This window comes from Strigops habroptila, chromosome 1 (assembly GCF_004027225.2).
Source record: "Strigops habroptila isolate Jane chromosome 1, bStrHab1.2.pri, whole genome shotgun sequence".
NCBI lineage: Eukaryota > Metazoa > Chordata > Aves > Psittaciformes > Psittacidae > Strigops > Strigops habroptila.
In genome coordinates this window covers 101990187-102012607 of record NC_044277.2, presented here as the reverse complement: position 1 = coordinate 102012607, position 22421 = coordinate 101990187, and the positions used below count along the sequence as shown (strand labels likewise).

Below are 22421 nucleotides of genomic sequence, written 5' to 3'. Positions count from 1 at the left end.
AGCAATGCACTTTATTAGCAATGCAGCTGCAAGGAAATTGCAGCGCTTTTCTTTTAAGGGTGGTTTTAGTACTCAAAACCATAAAATTTCACTCTACAGTATATTGGCCAGATAACGTAATTCCACAGCAGCCCATCCCAACCCAACCTTTTCCTCCCCTCCAGCTGATCAACTGTTGACCTATACGAAGTGATAATAAAAGACCACACAAAGATAATTGCTCATAACTGTCCCTGGAGCTTTGCCAGCTCCGGGAAGGTCTTCATGGTATGTTCTTGTATAGGAACCAAACCAGCAAAATGCTGTGGAAGATGTTTGACCACCCCTACATGTGGTAAGAATTTAAAGCAAATGTCAAGTGTTGGTTTTGGAAAGTTACTGATTTTTGAAGACTGAAGTTTTGGGTGGTCGTGTCCTCCCCCCCCAGCAGCTGAGCATTATCATGACTGCCCTGGAAAAAAAAGAAGGATTTCAAACTCTAATGAGCATCTGATAAATATTGGATGATAGCAGGGCAGCCATGCTGAAAATGTGCAGGGTAAATATTGAGTTGTGCTTTTCTGCAGTGTTGACTTTGAATGAACTGGGCACTTTAATGGTGAAATTGCACGTTTAAATAAAGGAGTGGATAAAATGGATGTTTAAAGGCAAGTTTCTCCTATTCAGCTAACAGTGGGGATATTTTATAGTCATGTGCCAGTTTTCAACACAGCTCCTTCAAGATAAGCACAAATAAAATCTATCTCACACATTCACACATCTGTGATAGAGGAGATAATTTTTACCTGTAATTTATATTTTGAGATAGAGAAGTTAAGCTATATATATACATATCTTTTTTTTTTTTTCAAAATCCTGTGATTGTATCTGTTTTTTTGAATGCTTGTTATAGAAGATGGCTGAATATCTCTCAGCTGTGTTGTCTTTTCTATGTGTGCCCTGAAATGGTATTGGTAGATGTTTGCAAAATGTTAACTGGAGAAAATGCAATGAGGCTTTCTCAGTTATGGACTCCAGCACTGTTTGCAAACATTTTTGCCATTTATTGTGTGTAGGTGCCATCTCTACTTCGGTCTTAAGTTTCTCAGCAGTCACATGTGGTTAAGCAGTTTCTGGCTTTTCCTCTCATTCCTTTGTAGATGTACTAAGTGGCCCATGAAAGAGAAAAAGAGGCTGTGCATGCTGCTGGAGGCTTGCTGGATTTCAGCACAGTTTGAGGGCACCTGCATGCACTCAGGAGCAACGTAGGCATCTCTCCATTACTTACACTTGTTTAATAATGTAGTCTCTTGAATGCACTGCTCTTTCTGGATTGCCTTATGGCGCGACTTCAGGGCTCATTTCCACTCGCTGAGGGGCAGAGATAGAAATGGGGAAGGATGGACTTGAAAGGAGTGTTTTGCTTTCTTGCAGCAAAGAGGATCAAGGCTACCCTTGACAGGGGTGAGGGTGGAGTATGGGTGACACCCATACTTCTCTGAAGCATTGGTCATTGCCTCCCTCATTCGCTCTTGTGTGACTGCGAAGAATACATGGGATTTTAAATTTTTCCTTCTCACTTTTTTGCAAACTAAGGAATGACTGTTTCGATCCTTGCCCTCCTCTTACTGAAGTCACTTCTCGTTTTCCATATTCACGGGAAGGCACATCTCCACTCTCCCCACCCTCAGATAGGGGCAGGGATCAAGTCAGGGATGCTCCAAGGACTGAAACCAAACTCTTGGCAGTGATTTGTATCTCATAAACATGATAACACAGTATGTCATCTAGTGCATGTTCTGCATGTTTGTTAAATAACGAACATAGGGAAAGGTTTTTCTTTTAAAAAACTCTTGTTTTTTCTGCTCCTTTTGATTTCAGCTTTATTTAGTGACAAAGTTTGTGAGAGGGGGGAAAGGGAAGGGAATCCTCCAGAGGTTGCAGGAAAAGGAGAAAGAGTAATTTCTTAATATCCCTCACCAAGTACAGATAAGCCTGACTGAACCCCTGCTGACAGCAGGCTCTGCTTTCTTTCCACAGTCTCCATTGAAGATATTCGGGATGTGAGGGCAGGCCATAAAACAGAAGGTATGGAAAAATACGCCAAGGATGTCCCAGAGTATCGCTGCTTTTCCATCATTTTCAAAGACCAGCGGAAAAACCTAGACCTCATTGCGAGTTCAGAGGACGATGCCAACCATTGGATCTCCGGCCTTGCGAAAATCATAGCCCACAGCAACTCCATGAACCAGAAAGAGAAACTCCAACAGTATCCTTTGCGCTATAAAGTGATTAATTACAGACAAAGATGCACTTGTTTTTCTCTGGGGGTGGAGATAGTAGACTAACACCCTGTTTTCCTATTGACCCTGGGCACTGAGTTTTCTCTTGCACTGATTTTGCACCCAGGCAAACTCTCTGGTTTTCAAGGTTTCTTTCCCCTGTTTTACAGTGATACCAGCAAGAGTGAATTGAGGCTTAACGTGGCTCTTTAAGCAAAGAATTGCCTCTTTCAGGGAGCTCCAGATAAAACAATCATTATTTTTTTGTTTTTCTCAGGGGTTGGTTTCATTTGCATTGCAGTAAACTCCAGGACAGGCACTTCTTGGCGAGGCATGAAAAGCCCTTGCTGTCTATCATGTTTCTCAGTAATACAAAGCGAGGGAATGGATTCTTCTCTTCTGACTGCCAAATTTACCCTGGGGTAGCTCCACTGACTTTACTCCTTGTTTGCCTCAGCATGGGATGAAGTTTTGCCCTGAAAGAATCTGTGAATGCTCTAGTGACAGTGCAGACATATCAGAAAGGAAAATTAGCAGAGCAGAAAAGGAGGGTGAATTAGTTGTGAAACGGAGCATGAGTTGATTATTGGGTGAAATCCTGCCTCTGCTGATTTCACAGGGAATTTCCCCCGGGGCTGCATTTCACACACTAAGTTGCTTTGCAACCACAGGTCTCACATCCATAAAAAAAAAGAATATCTGTGAGTGCAGTTTTTGATGGATTTTCTCCAGTGGTTGTGTGTCTGAGGCACTAACCATGCCATATGAACGTGCTGGCTGATTTCACCCTCATTTGGCAGAGTTGCAGCAATCATAAAATCCTTTAAGCTTCATGAAGATAGACATCCAGCTATCAGAGTGAAAACCAGCTAGTGCTCTCAGACAGAGAAAGCTGCGGAAGTTTCATGCCTTGTTCATCTCCACATCTGTGGAAAGGAGGAGAGAAGCAAAATCCTCAGCTGGGAAAAGTCACAAAGCAGGAGTCTGAGCCTGAGCAGGCAGCAGGGAGCCTTGACCTCAGTCAAGGCTTCACTCCATGTGGGTTTCCTGCTGGGTAATGATGTACTTATGCTGAAGGAGGTGGCACATAAATGCTGAGCTTTCATAAGGCTTTACAATTCTGTGGATTCTCTGAAGTCTAATAAGCGTCTAATAAGCGCTTGCACAACCATAGTGCTGTTCATTTAAAGGAATCAGACTCCAGTAGTTCTGATGTGCTGTGTTTATCTCCTGTACTATGAGTGTCTTTTTGAATGGTTTTTCAAGCTCTAGGCTGTAAGGTCATTCCTTAGCAGTGTTACAACTTGTGTGTCCATGGTGACAGGGAGCAGTCCCTAGACAAGTTGAAAATGTGGTACCCTGGCAGTTCTCCTTTAGATGTGAAGGCTTCCTCCACCCCTAAATGTGTGGGGAAGATCTGGGCTACAGAAACTTGTCCCTGGAGTGTGTCAGATTGAATATATTGCTGAAAAACTTCCCCATAAGAAAAGACAAGATTGCTAAAGGGGGAAAAATAACAATGACATTTGCAAGGGAAGAAGGCTGTAAATTTCCAGCATGGAAAAGTGCCTCTCTGTCTTTGGAAAGCAGAATCGAAGCTAAATAGGGTGGGTAGGCAAGCCGTATTTCTGGAAGAGTAATTACCATGCAGTGCTGGCTTCCAATCTGGGATTGTCTCAGGCCATTTAACGTAACCTGGAATTACAGAACAGCATGATTTCTCATTTGGAATTTGATGATGTTTAATTAAAGCCTGGGATTTTAAATTTAGTCTGTCTTCACTGGGTTTGCTTGGCAGCATGGGCTTACTCAGATCTTCCTTAAACCTCAGAAGTGTTCTCTGCATCTGTGAGCACAGAAGGGGATGAGGCAGTAGATGAGGAGAAGTGTTGGGTCCCCTGCCTGTCCTCTGTGACTGGAGAACTGCCTTGCAGCATATCTTTTCCAGCCTCCAAAACCTTGCAAAGCAAGTAAGGAATTTGCAAGATTTTCAAAACAAGTATGAAAACAAAAATCTTGCTAGTTTCAGATGGGTTTTGTCCTGTTTATAATATGATGGAGTTGCCTGTGATAGCAAGGGGCTCAATTTAGTGTCTTATGTGTCCTTTCCAGGCCCACATGCTCGATGAGTACTTCTGATGTTTTTAAAAAACACACAATACTGTTTTATTAAGCCTCAGATTCAACCCTGCAACAAGCTGGCAGAGGTTATCTAGAAAATGTGTGCAGGAAAGACTTTAGACAAGAAAATACAGGGGACTTTTCATTTTAGCAGTATGGCACTATCTGCTTCGATTTTGGGATTTATGTATGAGCTTTTCTGATTGGAAAACACTTACCAGAAGTTTTGCAGCATTTCTCTTCTGAGCACATTCATGGGATATCTGCCAGATAGTTTCAGTCATCCCTCTTTGGTTTCTATAGAAAGCTGGTAGCCCTGGAGCTGGCAGATCCTTTAAAAACAAAAGGCAGGAAGCAGGCTCTCTCCGGATGTATACAGGTATGGGAACAGCTTTTTCTGAGTCCATCCAGGCCCGAATGGGTGCGTAAGGTGAAAGGAGGACCCACAAGCAGGGCTGCAAAGTGGTGTTTGTATCAGCTGATAATTTCAACTGAAGTGCTTAGTTCATCCAGCTCCTCTAAGCTCTCAAACCTGAGGGATCCAGATGCATGGGGAGTTTGGGTGTTTTGGGGACTGAACTCTGCTGTTTGCTGCAACAGGCTGAGGCCTCAGTTGTCTGTAGTCTCCTTTTTCTCTCTTTGCTGCTTGCCCTAGCAGCGAGAGGGCTCACCGTCTGCCTGTGATTTTTGTGGGCTCTGTGATTTCCCTCCTACTGGAAGGGATAGAACAGGAAAGCATCCTCCATTCACAGGCAGGACCCTGGCATGCACTTTTGCAGATGCATTTACTGCCCACATACTGCTTTCCAGGGTTGACTTTGGATATGTGCATGACCTCTGTGTGCTCATCATCAATGGAAATGACTGCAGACTTTTAAAATGGTGGGGTTTTTTGCAATGGTTACAGCAAAAAGAATGGTTTCTACACACAGTTAGTGCTGTCCAAACCTGCTCCTCACCTCTGGCCATGATGGACTGGATTTCCTCTTGGCTTGCTAGAGTTGCACATTACTCCTGCCTGTTATTTTTAGGGAGGGCTGTGAAGGGGAGCTGAGGTGTGAGGGTCAGGTATGAATGGATGGCACCGCTGTTGGCACCATGTTGACATGCTGAACAGACCCTTTTTGGAGCACAGCTGGTGGAAGGGGATGGTTTTCCACCTCGACATGGATGGTATTGTGTTCCCAGCAAAGCATCCTCTCTGCATGGGAGCTTCATGACTTGAACTTGGTTTTCTGAGAAGAATCAGATCCTGGTTCAAGGCCCTGGAGAGAGCTGGGGAAATGTAGCCTCTCTTTATTTTGGTTTCCATGTTTAAAGAAGGGGAATATTAATATTACCAGGCTTAGACGGGTGCGGTGTGAGGTCATTGCTTAGCACCTGCCAAGATTTTTAAAGACAGAAAGTTCAACTTTCCGTGAGACAAACAATACTTACAAACAGTTTACACATATCTCCATAGTTCAGAAATATTTGAATGCAGTGGTAGCTGTGGTGAACACTTTGTTTCAGAGTTATGTCTACAGCCCCTAAGGCTGTCAGTTAATGCCCTTTTGGGGGGTTATTTTGAAAGGCCCAGTTAAAATGTTATGGTACTAAATGCCTCAGCTGGTATTTGCTAATCCTGAGGTTTACTCTGCTTAATATCCTGGTTGGGCATTTTTAAAGGTTTTTTAGAATGAATTTGAAGCAATTTTTCCCATGCAAGACACAGAAGGTTACATTTGTGGAGATCAAATTGTTACTTTGATCATTTTTCTATGGAAAAATAGGGTATTTTTCTGGATGACCTTTCTTATTTGACAGTAAAGCAAATTAGAGAGAGTCAGTTCCATGATGCAAAAAGAATGAGTTTTTTGTTGTTTAAAACTGCAAGGTATCTCAACTGTCTAGCATTATTTTCCCGAGAGACTGAACAAACATGGGAGACCCAGTTCAGATTATCTGACGTCACATTAAATAGCTAATTTTTTGTAATAATTACTCCAGATCCATAGATACACTAAAGTTATTATAAACTAAGCTCTTATGAACTATTATCACAGTACGATACAGTATTAGACCCCATGCATTTCATGAAGGGAAGCCAAGACCAAGAAAGTTTGGTTTTGATTCTGCTCACAACAAAGTTCTTAAGACATATAGGTAGAAATCCCTCAAAAAATTCAGAAGCTGAAGCTGAGTCCGGAAATTTATATTAATGCATCTTTTTAGAGAATCTCTGTTCGTTGTTCACTTTGATATACTGAATATTGATTAAATCTGTAACAATGAGTTTACCAAACTCCACTTGAGAGCTCTTTTCATCCTTCCTCTATCCCCTTTTAACAGTCTGGAGCAGAATGTACTTTCTGTCATAAAAGAGAAATCAGACTGTTTCTGGCTGTGACCAGAAACTCCTACAGGGTAAAGAAAGCTGATCCAGCCTTTGGCTAGATGGTGAAAAGCTTCTCCCAGGACACAATTGCTTGTATTACAGCGCATTTTGCTTCTGCCAAAGCACCATTTTGCTCTTTCAGAGAAGGTGGTGAGATGATGTAAGCTGTTCAGTGGTTGCATGCTGATTTGCAGCAGCTCGAGAGGTGGTTCAGTCTTTAGAAGATGATTTCCCCCCCACCGTGGGCAGCAGAAGGGTGGTATTTAGGCTAGGCACTGACTTGGAAAGATTTCCTTACATCATCCTGCAGCTGGATTCATACCTGCCTGCGGAAAGCTGATAAAAACAAAGACAACAAGATGAGCTTGAAAGAGCTGAAGAACTTCCTGAAAGAAGTGAACATTGAAGTTGATGACTATCATGCCAAGAAGATTTTTCAGGTAATGAGAGCAAGCAGATAAAGTATTTACTTTTGGCTGAGGTCAAGGTCTCCCATAGCTTCCAGCTTTGGTTGGAGACCTAAGCTAAAGTCAGCTCCTAGCATCTTTTCTTGTACCAAGGAAGGACTCTTGGGTTTTGGTGCTCAGCAGATTTCCACTAAGATCTAAGTTAGTCCAGCACAATGCTTTTGATGAAGGTGTGTTAAGGTCTTTCTTTACTATTGATGCTGAGGATTTAGAGATGAGATGCAAACATAGATAATGTGAGACAAAGGGAAAAACAAAGTTCTAGTGCACTTTGAGTCCTAGGTATTTCAGTAGTTCTGCATAGCACAACCACATGTTAGTGTCGAAGACTGGCTAAAATTGGTTTAGTTACAATTACGAATCTACATCCTCATCTTCTCAGAGGAGGAGGGTGCCAAGTAACAATATAAGCAAAAAGAAGGTGCAAATTAAGGAAAAAACCGCCAAAACCCAAAACCAGATTAATGATAGATAAGTAACATTGCTTCCAAGCCTGGGCCAGTCTTGTTGATTTACTACCACAAGGTATATTTAATCTGGCCAGGGACATACAATTCTAAATTCTCAAGATTTGGCTTGCTGGCTGAGTCTATCAGAATATAAGAAAGGGATGAATATTTCTCAGCTGTTAAGCTTTTGGTTTTTCTCTGAAGAAGCCTTCCTGCTGAGGCGAGATAAAACATGTGAATAATTTCCAAACTTAAATTCTGTCTGAAGCAGGATTTGAAGTCATGGGTGTGCAGTTTCAGAAATGCTTTTTCTGATCTGTATTAAACATGTGGGTGGGTTTGGGCACTGGGCATTAGTTCTCCTGCTTCATCCTGTAAGCAGATAGAAGGGAAGGTTGGCAAGATCTCACTAGGACTTTCCTGTAAGGAGGTACAAGTTTCCTAATCATTGCTCTGTGGAGGTCTCCCTTTCTTAACTTCAAGAATTGGGGAAGGTCATCAGCAGATCTTGAAGAATTTCGGTTTGCAAAATCTTCCGGATGTACTGCCTGCTCTGGCTGGCATATCCCATGCTTAATTCCCTGCTCAGGAAGACCCTGGAAGAATAGCAATAAGGCTAGGATTCGTCTGATTGAATTAGATGTCTGCGGTGCATTGGAAGTAGTCACTAACACACATCCTTTGCAACCTGTGTAGGTCACCCAGTAATGGAGACCAGGGTGTGATTTACCTCATCCTAAAGGATACATCTCACATAGGTCAGATGAATCACTCCTTGCATGTTCAAACATAGAAAATCTGAAAAGATTTTTTTTTTTTAGAGGTGAAGCCTCCTCTTCGTTCAGTGAACTTTGCTATTGAAGTAGTTACAAGGGAGCTCTAGGAGTGGAAACTTGAAGTTCAAACCTCTTTTTGCTTAAGGGCTCTAAGTAATTACTAAACCTTGATTCAAGCCATCTAAATGCAGGCAGCCATTTGAAGTACCCTCATTAGACATGTAATTGTTATAAGTTCCCTGTATAGCCACTGCAAAGAGGGTCTTCAGAGGTTAATTCAGATCTCTTGTGGGCTAAATTGCCTCCAGGAAAAGTCTCTCTTGCTCCTAAAGCAATTTCATTTTCAGTTTACATACTGCCTAAACATAGATGGACTGAGAGACATTCCAGCATATTAAAAGGGTGATCTTTTCTGTCTCAGTGAGTTTTCCTTCATTTAGTCACAGGAAGGAAGGCTGATCAAGGGTCCAAGATAGAGCTACAGGGCATGTTCTCACATTTTTCTTGCTTTTCATCACATAACTCTCTGTCCACATCTAGGTTTTAGACACACCTGAGTAAGACATGCAATGCAACCAGAAACTGCAAAACTTCTCTGATAGTGCACTTCATTTCAACCTGAATGTTCATTCTAGTGCATCAGAAAGGTTCTGACTTTTTCTGGCAGAGCAAGGTTCATTCAGGAATCATGGTCTCAAGCCATACAGGTGAGGTAAGCCACAGTATTTTGGGTTGAGATTCTTTTTCTAATTTGGAGCTGTTGTAGCCCAAGCAAGGACCTCACTTTTGTACTGGGCATCTGACCTGTGCTGGAATACGACTGATGCCAATGTATCAGCCTTTAATGGCCACTAATGAACAAAATTCCCAGGGCACATCCCTTATAATGCCAATTTTGTAGAAGTAATATCATGTCATTTTGTCTGTTGTGTGTTAAAGAAAGGAATGTCTGTCATTCATGGCATCCCTGCAATGTCCACCAATTGGTGAGATCTGCTAAAGCCACAGAACAGGATTATAAGCATGAAAGGCAGCAAGGAAAAGACAGTTCCTGGACTGCTGAAACCTAATTTGAAGGTGTCTGTAGTACTGAGCATTTCACAGGTTCTCCCATCCCTGAGATGAGACCATAGCTTCTACCCAGCAGATTCTGAAGTCAGGGCAAGTTGAACTTTTTGCTGTCGGTTCAGTTTGTGAAACACTGTGCATCGTGACCATTTTGTTTGGTTTTATACATGCATCATAAACAGATAGTGAAGGACTCCAGGACTCCAGTGGAGGATTTGCAGGGGACAAAATTCTCTCACTAACATCTTGCTTGGGGCACTGCCACAGCCACTATGGCGATCACTGAGATCCTTAGCAGAGTTAGCTTGAGATTAGTATGATGGCTGGTTAAACTGAGAGGTACATTTTGGTCATAAAACCTAGGACAATAGCTCTACATGTCATAAGAGATCAAAGATGGAAAGCAATTTAATTCCCCTGGTCTAGCAAGTTACCATCTGTCAGCTAAGTCATAGTGACTGATAGCAATTTGTCCATAGCAAGGGTGAAATGAAATGCCAGCACCTCCTCTGAGTGGATTGGAGCACACTTTCCATTCCAAGTTCAGGCCTGAAGAAGAGAAGTTTTTAGGCCAAAGACAAAGTAAGGCAAGCCATGTCCTGCCGGGATTTTGGCATCCATGCCAAAAATTACATTTTTCTGACTTACCAAAATGTAAGATGTGAGTGGTCTGTGTTAGATTAGGACACCACTGTTAAGGGTCTGATTGCTTGCTTTAGATACTGAGAAAGAAGGAATCCTCATAATAACAAGGCATTAACTAGAAGTGGGTTGATTGCTGAAATTTGCAGGAAAGGACACTTGGAAGCAGTATAATGCTCCCTGGCGTAAGTGGGGATCTCCCTCTGAGACAGGCTCTTGCTTTCCATTGCAGCTTCCTTTTCTCAGCTAATATTTCATGCAGGGGTATACATCCCAGAGATGACTCGAAAATAGTTGTTCACCTCTCCATGAAGAATTCTGCTAGGAACGAACAAGAAAATTAATATCAGGATTTGCCACACAAATCTATACTTTCTGATGAAAAATTGAACCCGGGAATATTTTAAATAAACTGGAAGTATTTGTTGTTGGAAAAGCTGCTGCCCTTCATGGAGACTCTAATTTGCGTATCTCTAACACACAACCTTTCATGCTCAGTCAAGTCCTTGACTGTGGCGCTCTGCCAGAGCTCTTATCTGGTGGAGGAGTTCAAAGCACAGAAGAAGAATTTGAATTGCAGCTCCTTGAGAAGATGATATCTGATTTCGAATTTTGTGGAGATTTTGTTACTTGGTGGGTTTTGGATGAGAATGGAAAATTTCCATGGAAAGAGGAATTTTTTCATACCTGAACGTGCACATGTTTAGCAGCATTTTTAAGTTGGTTTGGATGTTATCTTTGCAACCAGCCCTACTACTAGCCTAGACAGTCTCTCTAGGCCTGAGCTCAGACCCACTAAGGTCAAGGGGAAGGCCCATTTTACTTTACTTACTGGATTTTAGACCACAGTCCCTATCAGTGGTGTAAGATACATTGAGTTAGTTGTTTCCCTATATTCCTCCACCTCATGAGATCGAGAGTCACATTTCTCTTGAGTTTTGTACTTAGATTATGGTTTGCACTGTGTACGGTGCAGTAGAGCTTGAGGTCATGGGCCATGCCTGATGCTTTTCAGCACACTGATAATATGAGTAATAACAGTAATTGTAACTCTTATATGACTGTTGGCCTTGTCAATGAGACCCATTGTCAATGACCAACTGCTGCTCATTCACTGGCCAGTAACTGTTTCCAATTATTTTGTGTTCTGCGTTGTGTAGCCCTGGTGCAGATTACGGCTGGCATATGCCAGAAGGAAAGAAGGTTTTCACTCCTTCTCCCCTCTACGTTTACAGCACTGTGACAAGTCCAAAACAGAGGCTCTGGAGGATGATGAGATAGAGGAATTTTACAAGATACTGACAGAGAGGAAAGAAATAGACAAGATATTCCAAAAGTACTCAGATGCAGAAGGGTTCATGTCCTGCCAGAACCTGGTGAGGTTCCTTTACGAGACACAGCAAGAAGAAGATGCTGTTGTTGCTGCCCCTGCCTTAATTCAGAGATACGAGCCCAACGAAAGAGGTAGGTTGGAAACCCAGTCTGGTTTGGTTCGAAATCTTGCTTTTGTGATGAACTATGAATTGCTTTGCTGCTGCTTTCATCTGCAGCTGTGTGTATCATTTTCTCCTCACAGCTGCTTCTAAAACACCAGGCTTCTAGGGGAACATTAGCAACTCTAGGAAAGGAGAGGGCACAGAAGGGGAAATATTTCTCTTCAATTTTAGCTTGGGTACACTGAGCAGCTGGAGAGGGGCTGATATAGAGTTGGCTAGGGGGTGATGAAATTCCTAAGGCAAAGGCTCTGATGGCTTATTCAAATGCCAAGACCTTGTGTGGCTTTGCAAGGTTAAGAATACAGCAGTATTTCTGTTCTCAAGAAGCAGGAGTGGAGGCAGATGTTTCTGAATGTGGCTACCTGAAAAGCCATCGGGTGGTATCTGAGTAGAGGGCCAAGAAGGTGACAGCTGTTTAGGAGAGCAATAGCAGAACTGTCTTCTGGTCAGAAATTAAGTGAGTCGCCAGTCTGAAGTACCTGGGAGGACATGTTCAAGAAATGAACACAGGATCATAGGCTGTTTTTGCAATATCCAGGTATACCTTCAGGAGAGGCACATTGCTTTACAGGTGTCAAATTTGGGGATTAGGCTGAGATCTAGCTCAGTCCTTCAAGATGGGAAGATCTCAATTTCTCCCCAGAGTTGGGTAATTTTGCATTTACTCTTTGCAACTCATGTATTCATCAGATGATCTAACCAGGATTTATCTGCCTACGTTCAGACATATGACAACTTCTCTGTATTGACATGAAGGAAGCTTGAAGTGCTTAAATGGAGATTTTTATACTGTAGCTCTCGAGAGAGGTGAGGTAAGGGCTCTCTTTGACACTTCTAAGGTGTTTTCAAGGACAGTAAATGTCATAAAAAGCCATGCTTGTGAAGGAGTTTTAAAAGCATGTTCAGGCAGGTGAAGCTGTCATCATTGTCTGAACAGCATCAGTATCTTTACTATTAGCTGAATGCCTAGGGAGCACATTTTGCCTTTGAGATTCTCTGGAGAGCAGTAGGCATCATGGTGAGGGTGGCAGCACAACTGGATGGTGTCAGCTTTTCAGTAGGGGTTTCTGTCTATTTATCTGGCAGCCAAGAGGGGTAATGCCATGACCAAAGATGGTTTTCTGATGTACCTGCTGTCCGATGATGGGAATATATTCAACTCCACCCACCGTAAAGTTTACCAGGACATGACTCAACCTCTCAGTCACTACTTAGTGTCATCCTCACACAATACCTATCTTATGGAAGACCAGCTCACAGGTCCAAGCAGCACAGAAGCCTATATCAGGTAAAGTATGTGTATTTATGTGTGTGTATTTATGTGTGTGTGAGTAGTTGACCCCTTTCTCATAGAAGGCATAGGGGGCATCTATATTGCTCGATGCAAGAGGACTAAGAAGCAATCACCCACCCCAAGACCAGGTAATGTGGGCTGGCCCATGTTCACATCAGGGTAAACTGTTTCAAAGCCAGGCTGGCTATGCCCCCATTTTCAAAGCACTTTGACCTGGGTCTCTGCTGGGCCCCATGTGGTGTCCACCTGACTGTAAGATGTATAATTACTAAATTTAGGTGTAGTTTAAAATATCTGCAATCATGTGGAAACCACCTTGCATTACTCCTGCTACGTCCTGTATTTTTATCAAGTGAGACAGTGTTTCCTTATAAGCAAGCCAACGACTGCAGTTCTGACTTTATTGCTTATCTGATTCTCAGGGAACAATGGGTGTCTAGAATCACAGGCTCAAAAAAAGAGTAGAGACTGAAATATGTGACAAGTTGCTTTTCAGTAGCTGTTTGAATTCCTCTTACAGTATCTTAAAATTACAGAATTATGTTTTGCTTGAAAAAATGAAAAAAAAAAAAAAGCCATGGTTCTGGCACAGGTTGCCCAGAGAAGTTGTGGCTGCCCCATCCCTGGCAGTGTTCAAGGCCAGGTTGAGTGGGGCTTTGAGGAAGCTGGACTAGTGGAAGGTGCCCCTGCCTGTGGTAGGGGGTTGGAACTGGATGAGCTTTGAGGTCCATTGCAACCCGAACTGTTCTATGATTCTTACTGCAGTAAGTTAAAGGGAGTTATGTTATCTGAAACGTATAGGGAGTTACTGTAAAAAAGACAAGATCACCTCTTAGACAGAGAAGTCTGTACAAGGGGAACCTCCATTTGAAAGTAAATTAAAATGAAAGTATGGATATGTAGAGGCAGGAGTTTCAAGTGGAAATTCAGTTGGTAGACTCAGTTTGGGAAACTGGCCCTCAGCAGTGTCCCCAGCTGTGGTGGAGTTCACACACCTCCCTCCCCGACAGCTCTGAGGGTTCATCTCTCATGTCTTACCAGATCTAGATGAAGAAGTCACATTTTCCAGGCTTCGTGACCTGACTTCTAAGGCTGACTGTCTTACTGTCTTTCTTCCACTGCAGCCACTCTTGATATTCCTCTTCTCTTCACCATCTTTGGGAAAAGACTTGGGGCACAGTCATGAGTGTCCTTTCTCATCTGGCACTCACTGTCTTCTTTGGATAATTCTTACCTTGGACTTACATTACCTCCTGTCTCAGATCCTGCTGTACTTTCCTTGCTCAACCTTGAGCTGTCTTTGCTGGCTTTGAGCTCTCCTGATCCCATCCTTTTGCCATCTGTTTTCCTGTTTTTCCTCTTTTCTCCCTTGGCCCCTAGACTTTCTGTCAGCCTTCCCAGGCTACACCTGTGCCTGATGCTCCCTCATTTTGAGATGGAGAAAAAGATTTAGAACCCAACCAGGTCCCTTCTTTGTTTCCAGAGCCCTCACCAAAGGCTGCCGCTGTGTGGAATTGGATTGCTGGGATGGCCCTAACTCAGAGCCTGTCATTTATCATGGCTACACTCTCACCTCCAAGATCCTCTTCAGCGATGTCATTAAGGCCATCAAGAACTATGCTTTCAAAGTAAGGATGAGGCACCATCTAAGATTTCTCATATTGCAGGGTCCAAGACTGATAGTAGGTCTCTGCCCTCCCAACAGAGAATATAAACAATGAAGACTTCACCTTAGCTTTTCTCGTGGGTACGAGATGTGTCCTGTCTGGGCATCCATTTTCTGTTTTCTGCAGAGATCCATTCTGGGGAGCTGCAGAGCACTATCCGAGGATGAGTTTGAATCTATAGCAGCACAGCTGTATCCAGGACCCCAGTACAATGAAAATAATGCCCAATATCTTGAGCATCCCTGGTGGGAAATGCAAACAAGCCTATGACTTGTGTGGTTTTGATGTCTCAGGGTCTGCTCTTAATTTCGAGGAACCCATGTGCATTTGTTTTGGAGGGACTCATGGGAAAGACTGCTTCTATTCTGATTTAAAAGGAATGAGCAGGTCTGGAATCTTATATGGCAGTTCTGGGCCAGCAGCTTTTAAAAAGCCTTGGGTCTGTCCAGACTCCCTGGGCTTTCTGCTATTTCCCTTGAGTGCACTTAGACCTAGTGTCAGTTTTCCTTTAGGGCTATAAGGAAGTGGCAATGACAATACCTTCAGCACACAGGATGACCAGGAGCGGCCATGGGGAACCAGCTCAGGCCTATTTACAAATGGAAGGAGGATTCATGTCACCTAAGGATTCGAGAAAACCCAGTGATTTCGAACCCTTCCTTCCCAGTCCTTCCTCCGAGGCAGGAAGGTGCTTAGACCCACAGTGCAAGTGGAGAATGGAGGCATAGGGAGGCTCATTAAAGTGCCCCAGCAAGTCTGTGGGAGGCATCCTGACCCACCTGGTGCCCTGTCCATTGGATCATCATCTCAGAAAGGCATCATCAGTAGCTACTGCACAGTTAAATTTGTCCATTTTTGACAAATGCTCGTTCTGGTAGAATGCTAGACCTTACAGTTGACCCACTCATTTGCAGAGAAAACAGCACTGGGGTTTATATCAATTGCTATAGACTGGTGAAATTGCAGAGTTCACTGATGATGTATGTTTCTGTCTTGTTCTAGACCTCACCATACCCGGTCATCATCTCCCTGGAGAACCACTGCAGTGTTGACCAGCAGAAGGTCATGGCTCAGCACATGACGACAATTCTGCAGGACATGCTCTTGGTTGCCCCAGTCGATGGAAACAAATCCCAGTTCCCCTCCCCAGAGGTAAGCAAGGCTACTCTAGCACTTTCTGCCTTCTGAGGGTGGAACGAGAGGTCTGTCTTCTTGCTAGGTGCCAAGTAGTGGGCAATGTGCCTGAGGCCTGGTGGGAACTGCACTTGCTGAGGATCAGAGATTGTCTGTGGGCAGTGGTGGAATAAGAAATAGCAATATCTAGAAGTAGGCTGTGCACATCAACCACAAAATGCCTGGTTGCTCCTTGTTTATTAAGATCTCAGAGGAGATATTCCTGCAGCACTGAGGACCTTTACCTGCTTCCTTTACCAAGAACATCCTTCATCCCATGAGGAGGTTGCTTTTCTGACTTTTCCCAGAGGAGCTGAATCCTGAGAGTCTGTCTTGTGTCTTCTCCCCACACCCCAAAGCTGAATATGACCTTCTTCAGGCTAATCCTCTGAAGCACTGTTAGGTTGCTGTATGTGCAGAGAACATTAGCACCTCAAGGAGTGACTACAAGGTGTGTCTGTGTTTTTAATCCAGCAAGACTGGATACTACCCATACAGGTAGCCTAAATCTGTATTGCATGAAGCGTCCTCCTGCTGAGAATGGCCTGATGGGGTGGCGGGGATGAAGATGTCCATGGAGAACAAGGGGAGGCAGGAGACTGCATAGAGATGCCCCTTTGATTCCCATGAATCAGGGCAGCCATGAAACTGGGAGCTGAGCTTGGAGCCTGCAAGGGGAAGAAGGTATACAGCCCTTAACAGTGGACCACCACTATAAAGTCATTAGCTGACAGAAAAAAATTGGAAATGAGTTGCTGATGTGAAAAAAAAGTTTCCAAAACAGAAACCAGAATGAAACATTATCACCCTTTGGGTTTGTGTTTTCTTTCTTAAGCACTGTGCAGAAGCAGATTTCTGTGTGGATAGCTGCAGTTCCTTTTAAATTACATTTCTTTGCTAAAGAAATCATTTGCCAAAAATTGGATGAGCATGCCTAGCCAGAGCTGGAAGGAGTTTGTGGGTGGGATAAAGCTGGCAATCATCAGGGGAGAAGAGAGGAAAATGATCCACCCAAAATATCTTCTGTATTTTTTCACCCTCTCTCTCCCTGTTTCTTTTTTCCCTTTCCGACTTTCCCCTTTTGTTTGGGAGTGTCATGCCTCGCTTGATACAATGCCTAGCACACAGGGAAGCTGATCTGGGTTGGTCCCTGGGCACCAGTACAAGAAATTAGGATGAATCATAACTTTTAATGCTGCTGCTTCAGCAGGATCTTTGCTGAACAGACACAGAACTGACACAGACAAGGTGACTCCATTTAAGAAGTGACTCTCCCAGGGTAAGGATACACCCAGCATGGAGACAGGTCTCTGCAGGCTGTTACCAAGTTGGAAAAATCAGTCTTCAGTGTCACCTCCTGGATTATTATTTATCCGCAGTGCAGGATCAGGAAAGCTGCTGATGGCTTTTCAGAACACTGCCTTGTGACCAGGGGAATGAAACAAAGAAAGAAAGAAGGAACACCACGGAAAGAAATGTGTGATGTGTGTGTAAGGGAATGACTCCAGCTTCTCAAAGATGTTTTTCCCATTCCTGTGCTTGTCTAATCTCCTGCCCAGATGGACACGTGGCCCCAGCTTGAACAAAACAGCCTAGATCTAGCTTAGTGAATGGTTTGGGCTGATATGCTCCATTGGAGGGACTTATCCATTTAGTTTAAAGGGAGAAAAATTGCCAACGTAACAAAACCTATCCTTTTCTTTCTGGTACTTCTCTTCTGCCTTCCTGCTATGTGAACTAGGATAGTGCAGAGAGCTGAATTGCTGCTTTTTTTTGGTGGAAAATACATTGAAGCTGAAACATTAAGGGGAAAAAAAAGGCCAAACCAGAAACCTCTTGGATTTTCCACTTCCTTGTGAAGCTGACATGGGGAAGCCTGGGACAATGTAATATTTTTTATATTAGAAAAAAAGTGGGATCTGTCTGGGGCTGAAAGGCTGTAAATAAAAACAGGCAAAGCATTGCTTGCTGCAGACTGTGTTAGCAAGGCAGTGTCAGTAGTTAAAGGAAGATCGACACAGTTTGGATTCATGCTAACGATTCATGCCACAGCCCAGGGCATCTCATTTATTAGGCTCCAATCAGGAACAGTGTTGGGCTACACAGAGCATCTAAATATCTCCCTCAAGCTGCTGTCTTTAAATCCCAATAGTAAATTAAAGACTTGTAGGATGAAACAATAAAAGCCACATGAAAGCTCCAGGCAGTGCCAGGGAAGAACTGATCCAGTCTCTGCTGCTGATTGGTTGTTGCAGGTCTTTCTGCCCTATCCCTGATCTGGAGATCACAGGGGTCTGCCGGGGCCCATACCCCCTGTCCCTTCATTCCAGCTAGAAATGCTGCAAAAACCCAGCTCTGGAACAGAGCTAGGACTAAAACATTTGGCAACATTGCATGCAACTATTCAGCATATCAGGCATATCTGGAAACCCCTCCAGACTTTTGTTCCTGGACTTCCTTGTTTACAACAACAGCGGCTTTGGGTTTAACAGACCTGTCTTGGTGGATGACCCTTAGGAACATGAGCCCCCCTAGTTGGGAGTGCAGTGGCAGGAGCCTCTGCCATCCCGTACCTCCACTTTCCCACCAGCTCTCCCATCCATTGCTGTGTCCAGTGTCCCCATTCAACATCACTTTGAGCCATGCACCTCAGAAACCAATTCCAGTATAGCAGTGGTAATGCAGGGCTCAGCACAACAGAGCACTGATGAGCTGAGTGTCTTTTGCCTCAGGCTAGAAATACTTAACATCACATGTAGGGGAACCAAGAGAGATGGAACAAGTGCATATGTATGTTTATGTCTGCCTGTACCACCTGATTTAAAACCTTGTTAAAGAAGACAAGCACTCAAATTTAGGACTTTGCTTCCTAGCACCCATATTAAATGAAGGAAGACAGTGTTTGGGACTGGCAACTTCTTCAGGGTGAGTTCAGTGCAGTGCTACTATAGAATAGCAGGAAATGGAGATAAAAATACTCTGTTTTGAGGTGAATTTCACCCCTCATTTTGGAGCTATAAGCTAATGCATCTCCTCTGGAGTTAGGTGGCACATGGATTGCTCTGCTTTCTAGGCTTGGTGGAAATTATCTGCATAGGGGATACTAAACCTCTGCAGCACTGAGGACCAGCTGCTGGCAGCCCTGATATGGGGTGTGGTGAGGAGACAAGCTGGAGAATGTGTTGCTGTGCCTTCACTGCTGATGTATTCAGCCATGAAGGATGGTCTGTGCCGGAAATTACACCTCCCACTTGCTGGGTAGGCTGTGGAGAAGCTGGAAAGAATGTGGAGAAACTTAAAAGAGGCTAGTAGCCCTACTGGTAATTAAGAATCAAGCAATCTGCCCCAAATACCTTATCTCTAGTCACAGCTCTGCCTGGAAGAGGGCTGAGGGGCTGGGATAATGGAGGGTGGTCTGGGGATAGGGAGAAGGATACTGCTATGCTCTGGCAGTTCCTTTGGGCCTTTTATTCCCCGTAAGTGGTGCATTCCTTCCAGCTGCCTTTGTGTGGCTTTTGAGTGACAGGGAAAGTGCCCCAGTGTAAGCAGGTCATTTGTGGTAGCTGAAGAAAAATGCTCTTGGCTGATGCCTCAAGTACCAGTTTAAAATTTCAGCTCAATCCGAGCTTCATCCACAGCTGAGTGGGGTGGTGAGGAGTTGGGCTGGTCTCTGTAAAGACGTGATGCAATTTGCTCACACCCACAAAGGGGGAATTGTATTCTTTGAACATGCTTGTGCTGCTTTATAAAAGATTCTCGGTTTTCCACAGCCCTGTCATTTGAGAAGGGATTTGTTGCTTTTGCTGTTGTGGAAAGGGCAAGTTGAGGGTATTGCAGAGAAAAGTGGAACATGCTACGCAGACTAAGGGGTTGCATTGGCTAATTCTGAGATTGCATTCTGGAATAACTAGAACCTTTCAAAGCCAGGAGTACTGAACACATCCAGGTGGCAACAAGTCTCCCACTGACCTCACTGGAGGCTGCAGGGTTGAGGGGTGCTCCTGACTTTAAGGCATAACCTGCTCACTTACAGATTGCACCCAGCCAGTCACCCTTCTCAGCGCTCTTCCCTGCTGCCAGCATTGCTGCTGCGTCATTTGGGTTCAAAGTCAGCCCTCTCCAGGCTTCAGCTTTCCTCCCACAGTCAGATCTTGCACAAGAGATACACCACTGGTGTGGTGGTCTGCAAGCAACCATGTGCTGTTGGTGTATTCCTTCACCTGAGGGTATTGTGTGGACTTTGAAAGAGGCTGGAGAGAGTTGATTCAGCACAACAAATATGCTCCTTGGATGGGCTCAGCAGCCAGCTGTATTACATTGGTACATGCCTACGATTAGTATTGTACCATGGTAGCAGTCATAGGAGAAGCTCTTTTCAGAAGAGGAGGTATCTTTGGGAAGGGTCTGGAAACTCTTCCTTAGGCTGTCAGCACCCTAAAGTGTCACCTGCAAGATCCCTTACATATTAAAATCCCAGGTCTGCTATGCATGAGGCACCTGTCTAGAACTCAGTGGACCTCTCTCCCCATTAAAATATCAAATGGAGCAGTGGGCTTCACTGCTTTAGTCCCTGGGTGGATGTCATATAAGTTCCAAGTTATACATGTGTTTATAACCACACACTGCAGAGACTGGGCTAGACTAAACTTTGAGGCCACACAGAAGGGCAGAAACAGTGCCATGGATAGCTCCCATGAGCCTTGACCCACAGGCTTGGCCTTGTTTACTGAGCCACATTCAATTTTGAAAAAAATAGTATATTTTTATTTGCTCTAACAGCACAACAGTTTAAATTGTCTAGTTGAGGGGAGGGTCAGCTTTGCATCAGAGGGGAATCAGTGGGCTATCTGGGGTCTTCAAACTCATAGCTTGTGGTCTCAGAGGCTGGCCAGAGGCAGGGCAAGAACTCTGGAAATAGAGATTTATTTTTACCTGTACAACCACCAGTGAGTGATGCAATTCCAAAAGGTCCTGGAGTTGCAGCTGAGGAGCTGTTATACCCTTGCTCCTTCAGGGTGGGCTAGAACCTTTTCTAATCACCAGCTATTTTGTACACTTTTCCGTGTGCAGCAATTAAAAGGGAAGATCCTTGTGAAAGGCAAGAAGCTGAGCAGACAGGAGGACCCCGCTGGAACAAATGGGAACAACAACCTGGAGGCAGAGGATGTCTCTGATGAAGATGAAGCAGCTGAAATGGAAGATGAATCTGTAAAGACTGAGATACAGCAGAAGGGGAAGGTAAGTAAAAGAATTAACTGAGTCCTGAAAAGGGGCAGACCTGGAAAGACAGAAAAGCCATAAACAAGATCTTTGCCTATTGCAATGGCTCTGAAGCCCTGCATCAGGAAATCCTGTTTTGTTATTCTGTCCCATGACTCGTGCTGGGAAACCACTTTATAGGTGGATTTTGTACCATGCCTAAAAAGAAAAAAAACCAAAACAAAAAACAATTGAAATATGGTTTTAATATGTTCCCTGCTAAGACAGTTTTCAGTATAGTTTCGGCTACTCAGCTGGGGATATGTAAGGGTGAATTGTTGAAATAGCTGGAGCTAAGGATCCTGGTCCGTGCTCAGCTTAATGTTCTCTGTCCCAAGCACAAAGAGAGGTCTCGCAGAGCCAGCCAAGCATGAAGGCATGAAGGTTGTCTTCTTTCCTTAAAATGAGGCTGGAGGACCCTCAGCTGGGACAGATTATGTAGCATTTCTGGAAGCAGTGGAAGGGCACATGTTCAATCTATCTCTGTCTGATTTCCAGAGATCTATTTGTCATGGGAGCATCATGACTTCGTTTATTACCAGAGACTGGTGACAGAGACTAGTCACATTCTGGGGCATACCTGCACCCTCACTGGCCATGTGTTTCTGACCTGGAGGAAGGAGGGAGGAGAGAGCTATGGATCTATGGGGAAGGGATGTCTGGTTACCAAAGCAATTTGAATTACTGTTTCGGGAAGAAAAGGCTGGCCTTTACATCAGTGTTTTGCTCCCTCATGTGAGAACATTAATTTTTGCAGACTGTAGGTCACTGTGAAGATCATATCCCTTATGGACCAGGTTCATAGGAGATATAAATACTCCTTTTAAAGTCCTACAGATGGCAAAGCTGATTGACATTGCCTCTGGATCTGGTCTGATCTATGCTTCCCTTTGCTGATTTGCTCACTATTTGAGGGTCTTACATCTTTCTCTGAACTGTAATCAATAACGTGTATAATTTTGAAGTCTGTCATTTTCTTTCCTTGCCTCCAATGTCAGCTGGTGGCTCTCACTTCACCCTTGCACCAATGAATGTGGCTGTGGAGTAGGAGGCATCAAAGCTTTGTAAGAGATTCCTTGTTCAAGGGGAAAAAAGCCCAAGCTCTGTGGAGGCCAAAACATCCTTCCCTTTCCCTTATTTCCAGGTTTGCATGCTTAGGACCAGGACAATATGGAAAACTCATTGCTAAGACTCTGTTGTAAAGTTTAGCAAGTGGAGACAGCCATTGATGCTGAAATATAAGTGGTCATGTAGAGAACAGCAGAAAGGGTATCCCACCAACAAAGAGAGAATCCAGATGGAGAGCATTATACGACTAGGGTGCTGGGACAGCAAAGCATCTGTTACGTGAAATCCTCTGTTAGATCTCCA

The 22421-nt window shown here is 43.9% G+C and overlaps 1 protein-coding gene across 3 annotated transcripts in view; it reads left to right on the top strand.

Moving 5' to 3' along the window:
* PLCD1 (phospholipase C delta 1) overlaps nt 1-22421 on the top strand; it is a 53574-nt gene that overhangs the window by 23894 nt on the left and 7259 nt on the right. For all 3 annotated transcript variants that reach the window (XM_030487880.1, XM_030487869.1, XM_030487889.1), the window contains exons 3-9: nt 2020-2248; nt 7070-7199; nt 11397-11625; nt 12744-12945; nt 14435-14579; nt 15621-15770; nt 20862-21029. In XM_030487880.1, the coding sequence (XP_030343740.1) occupies nt 2020-2248; nt 7070-7199; nt 11397-11625; nt 12744-12945; nt 14435-14579; nt 15621-15770; nt 20862-21029 (1253 nt within the window). The remainder of the gene's footprint in view (nt 1-2019; nt 2249-7069; nt 7200-11396; nt 11626-12743; nt 12946-14434; nt 14580-15620; nt 15771-20861; nt 21030-22421) is intronic.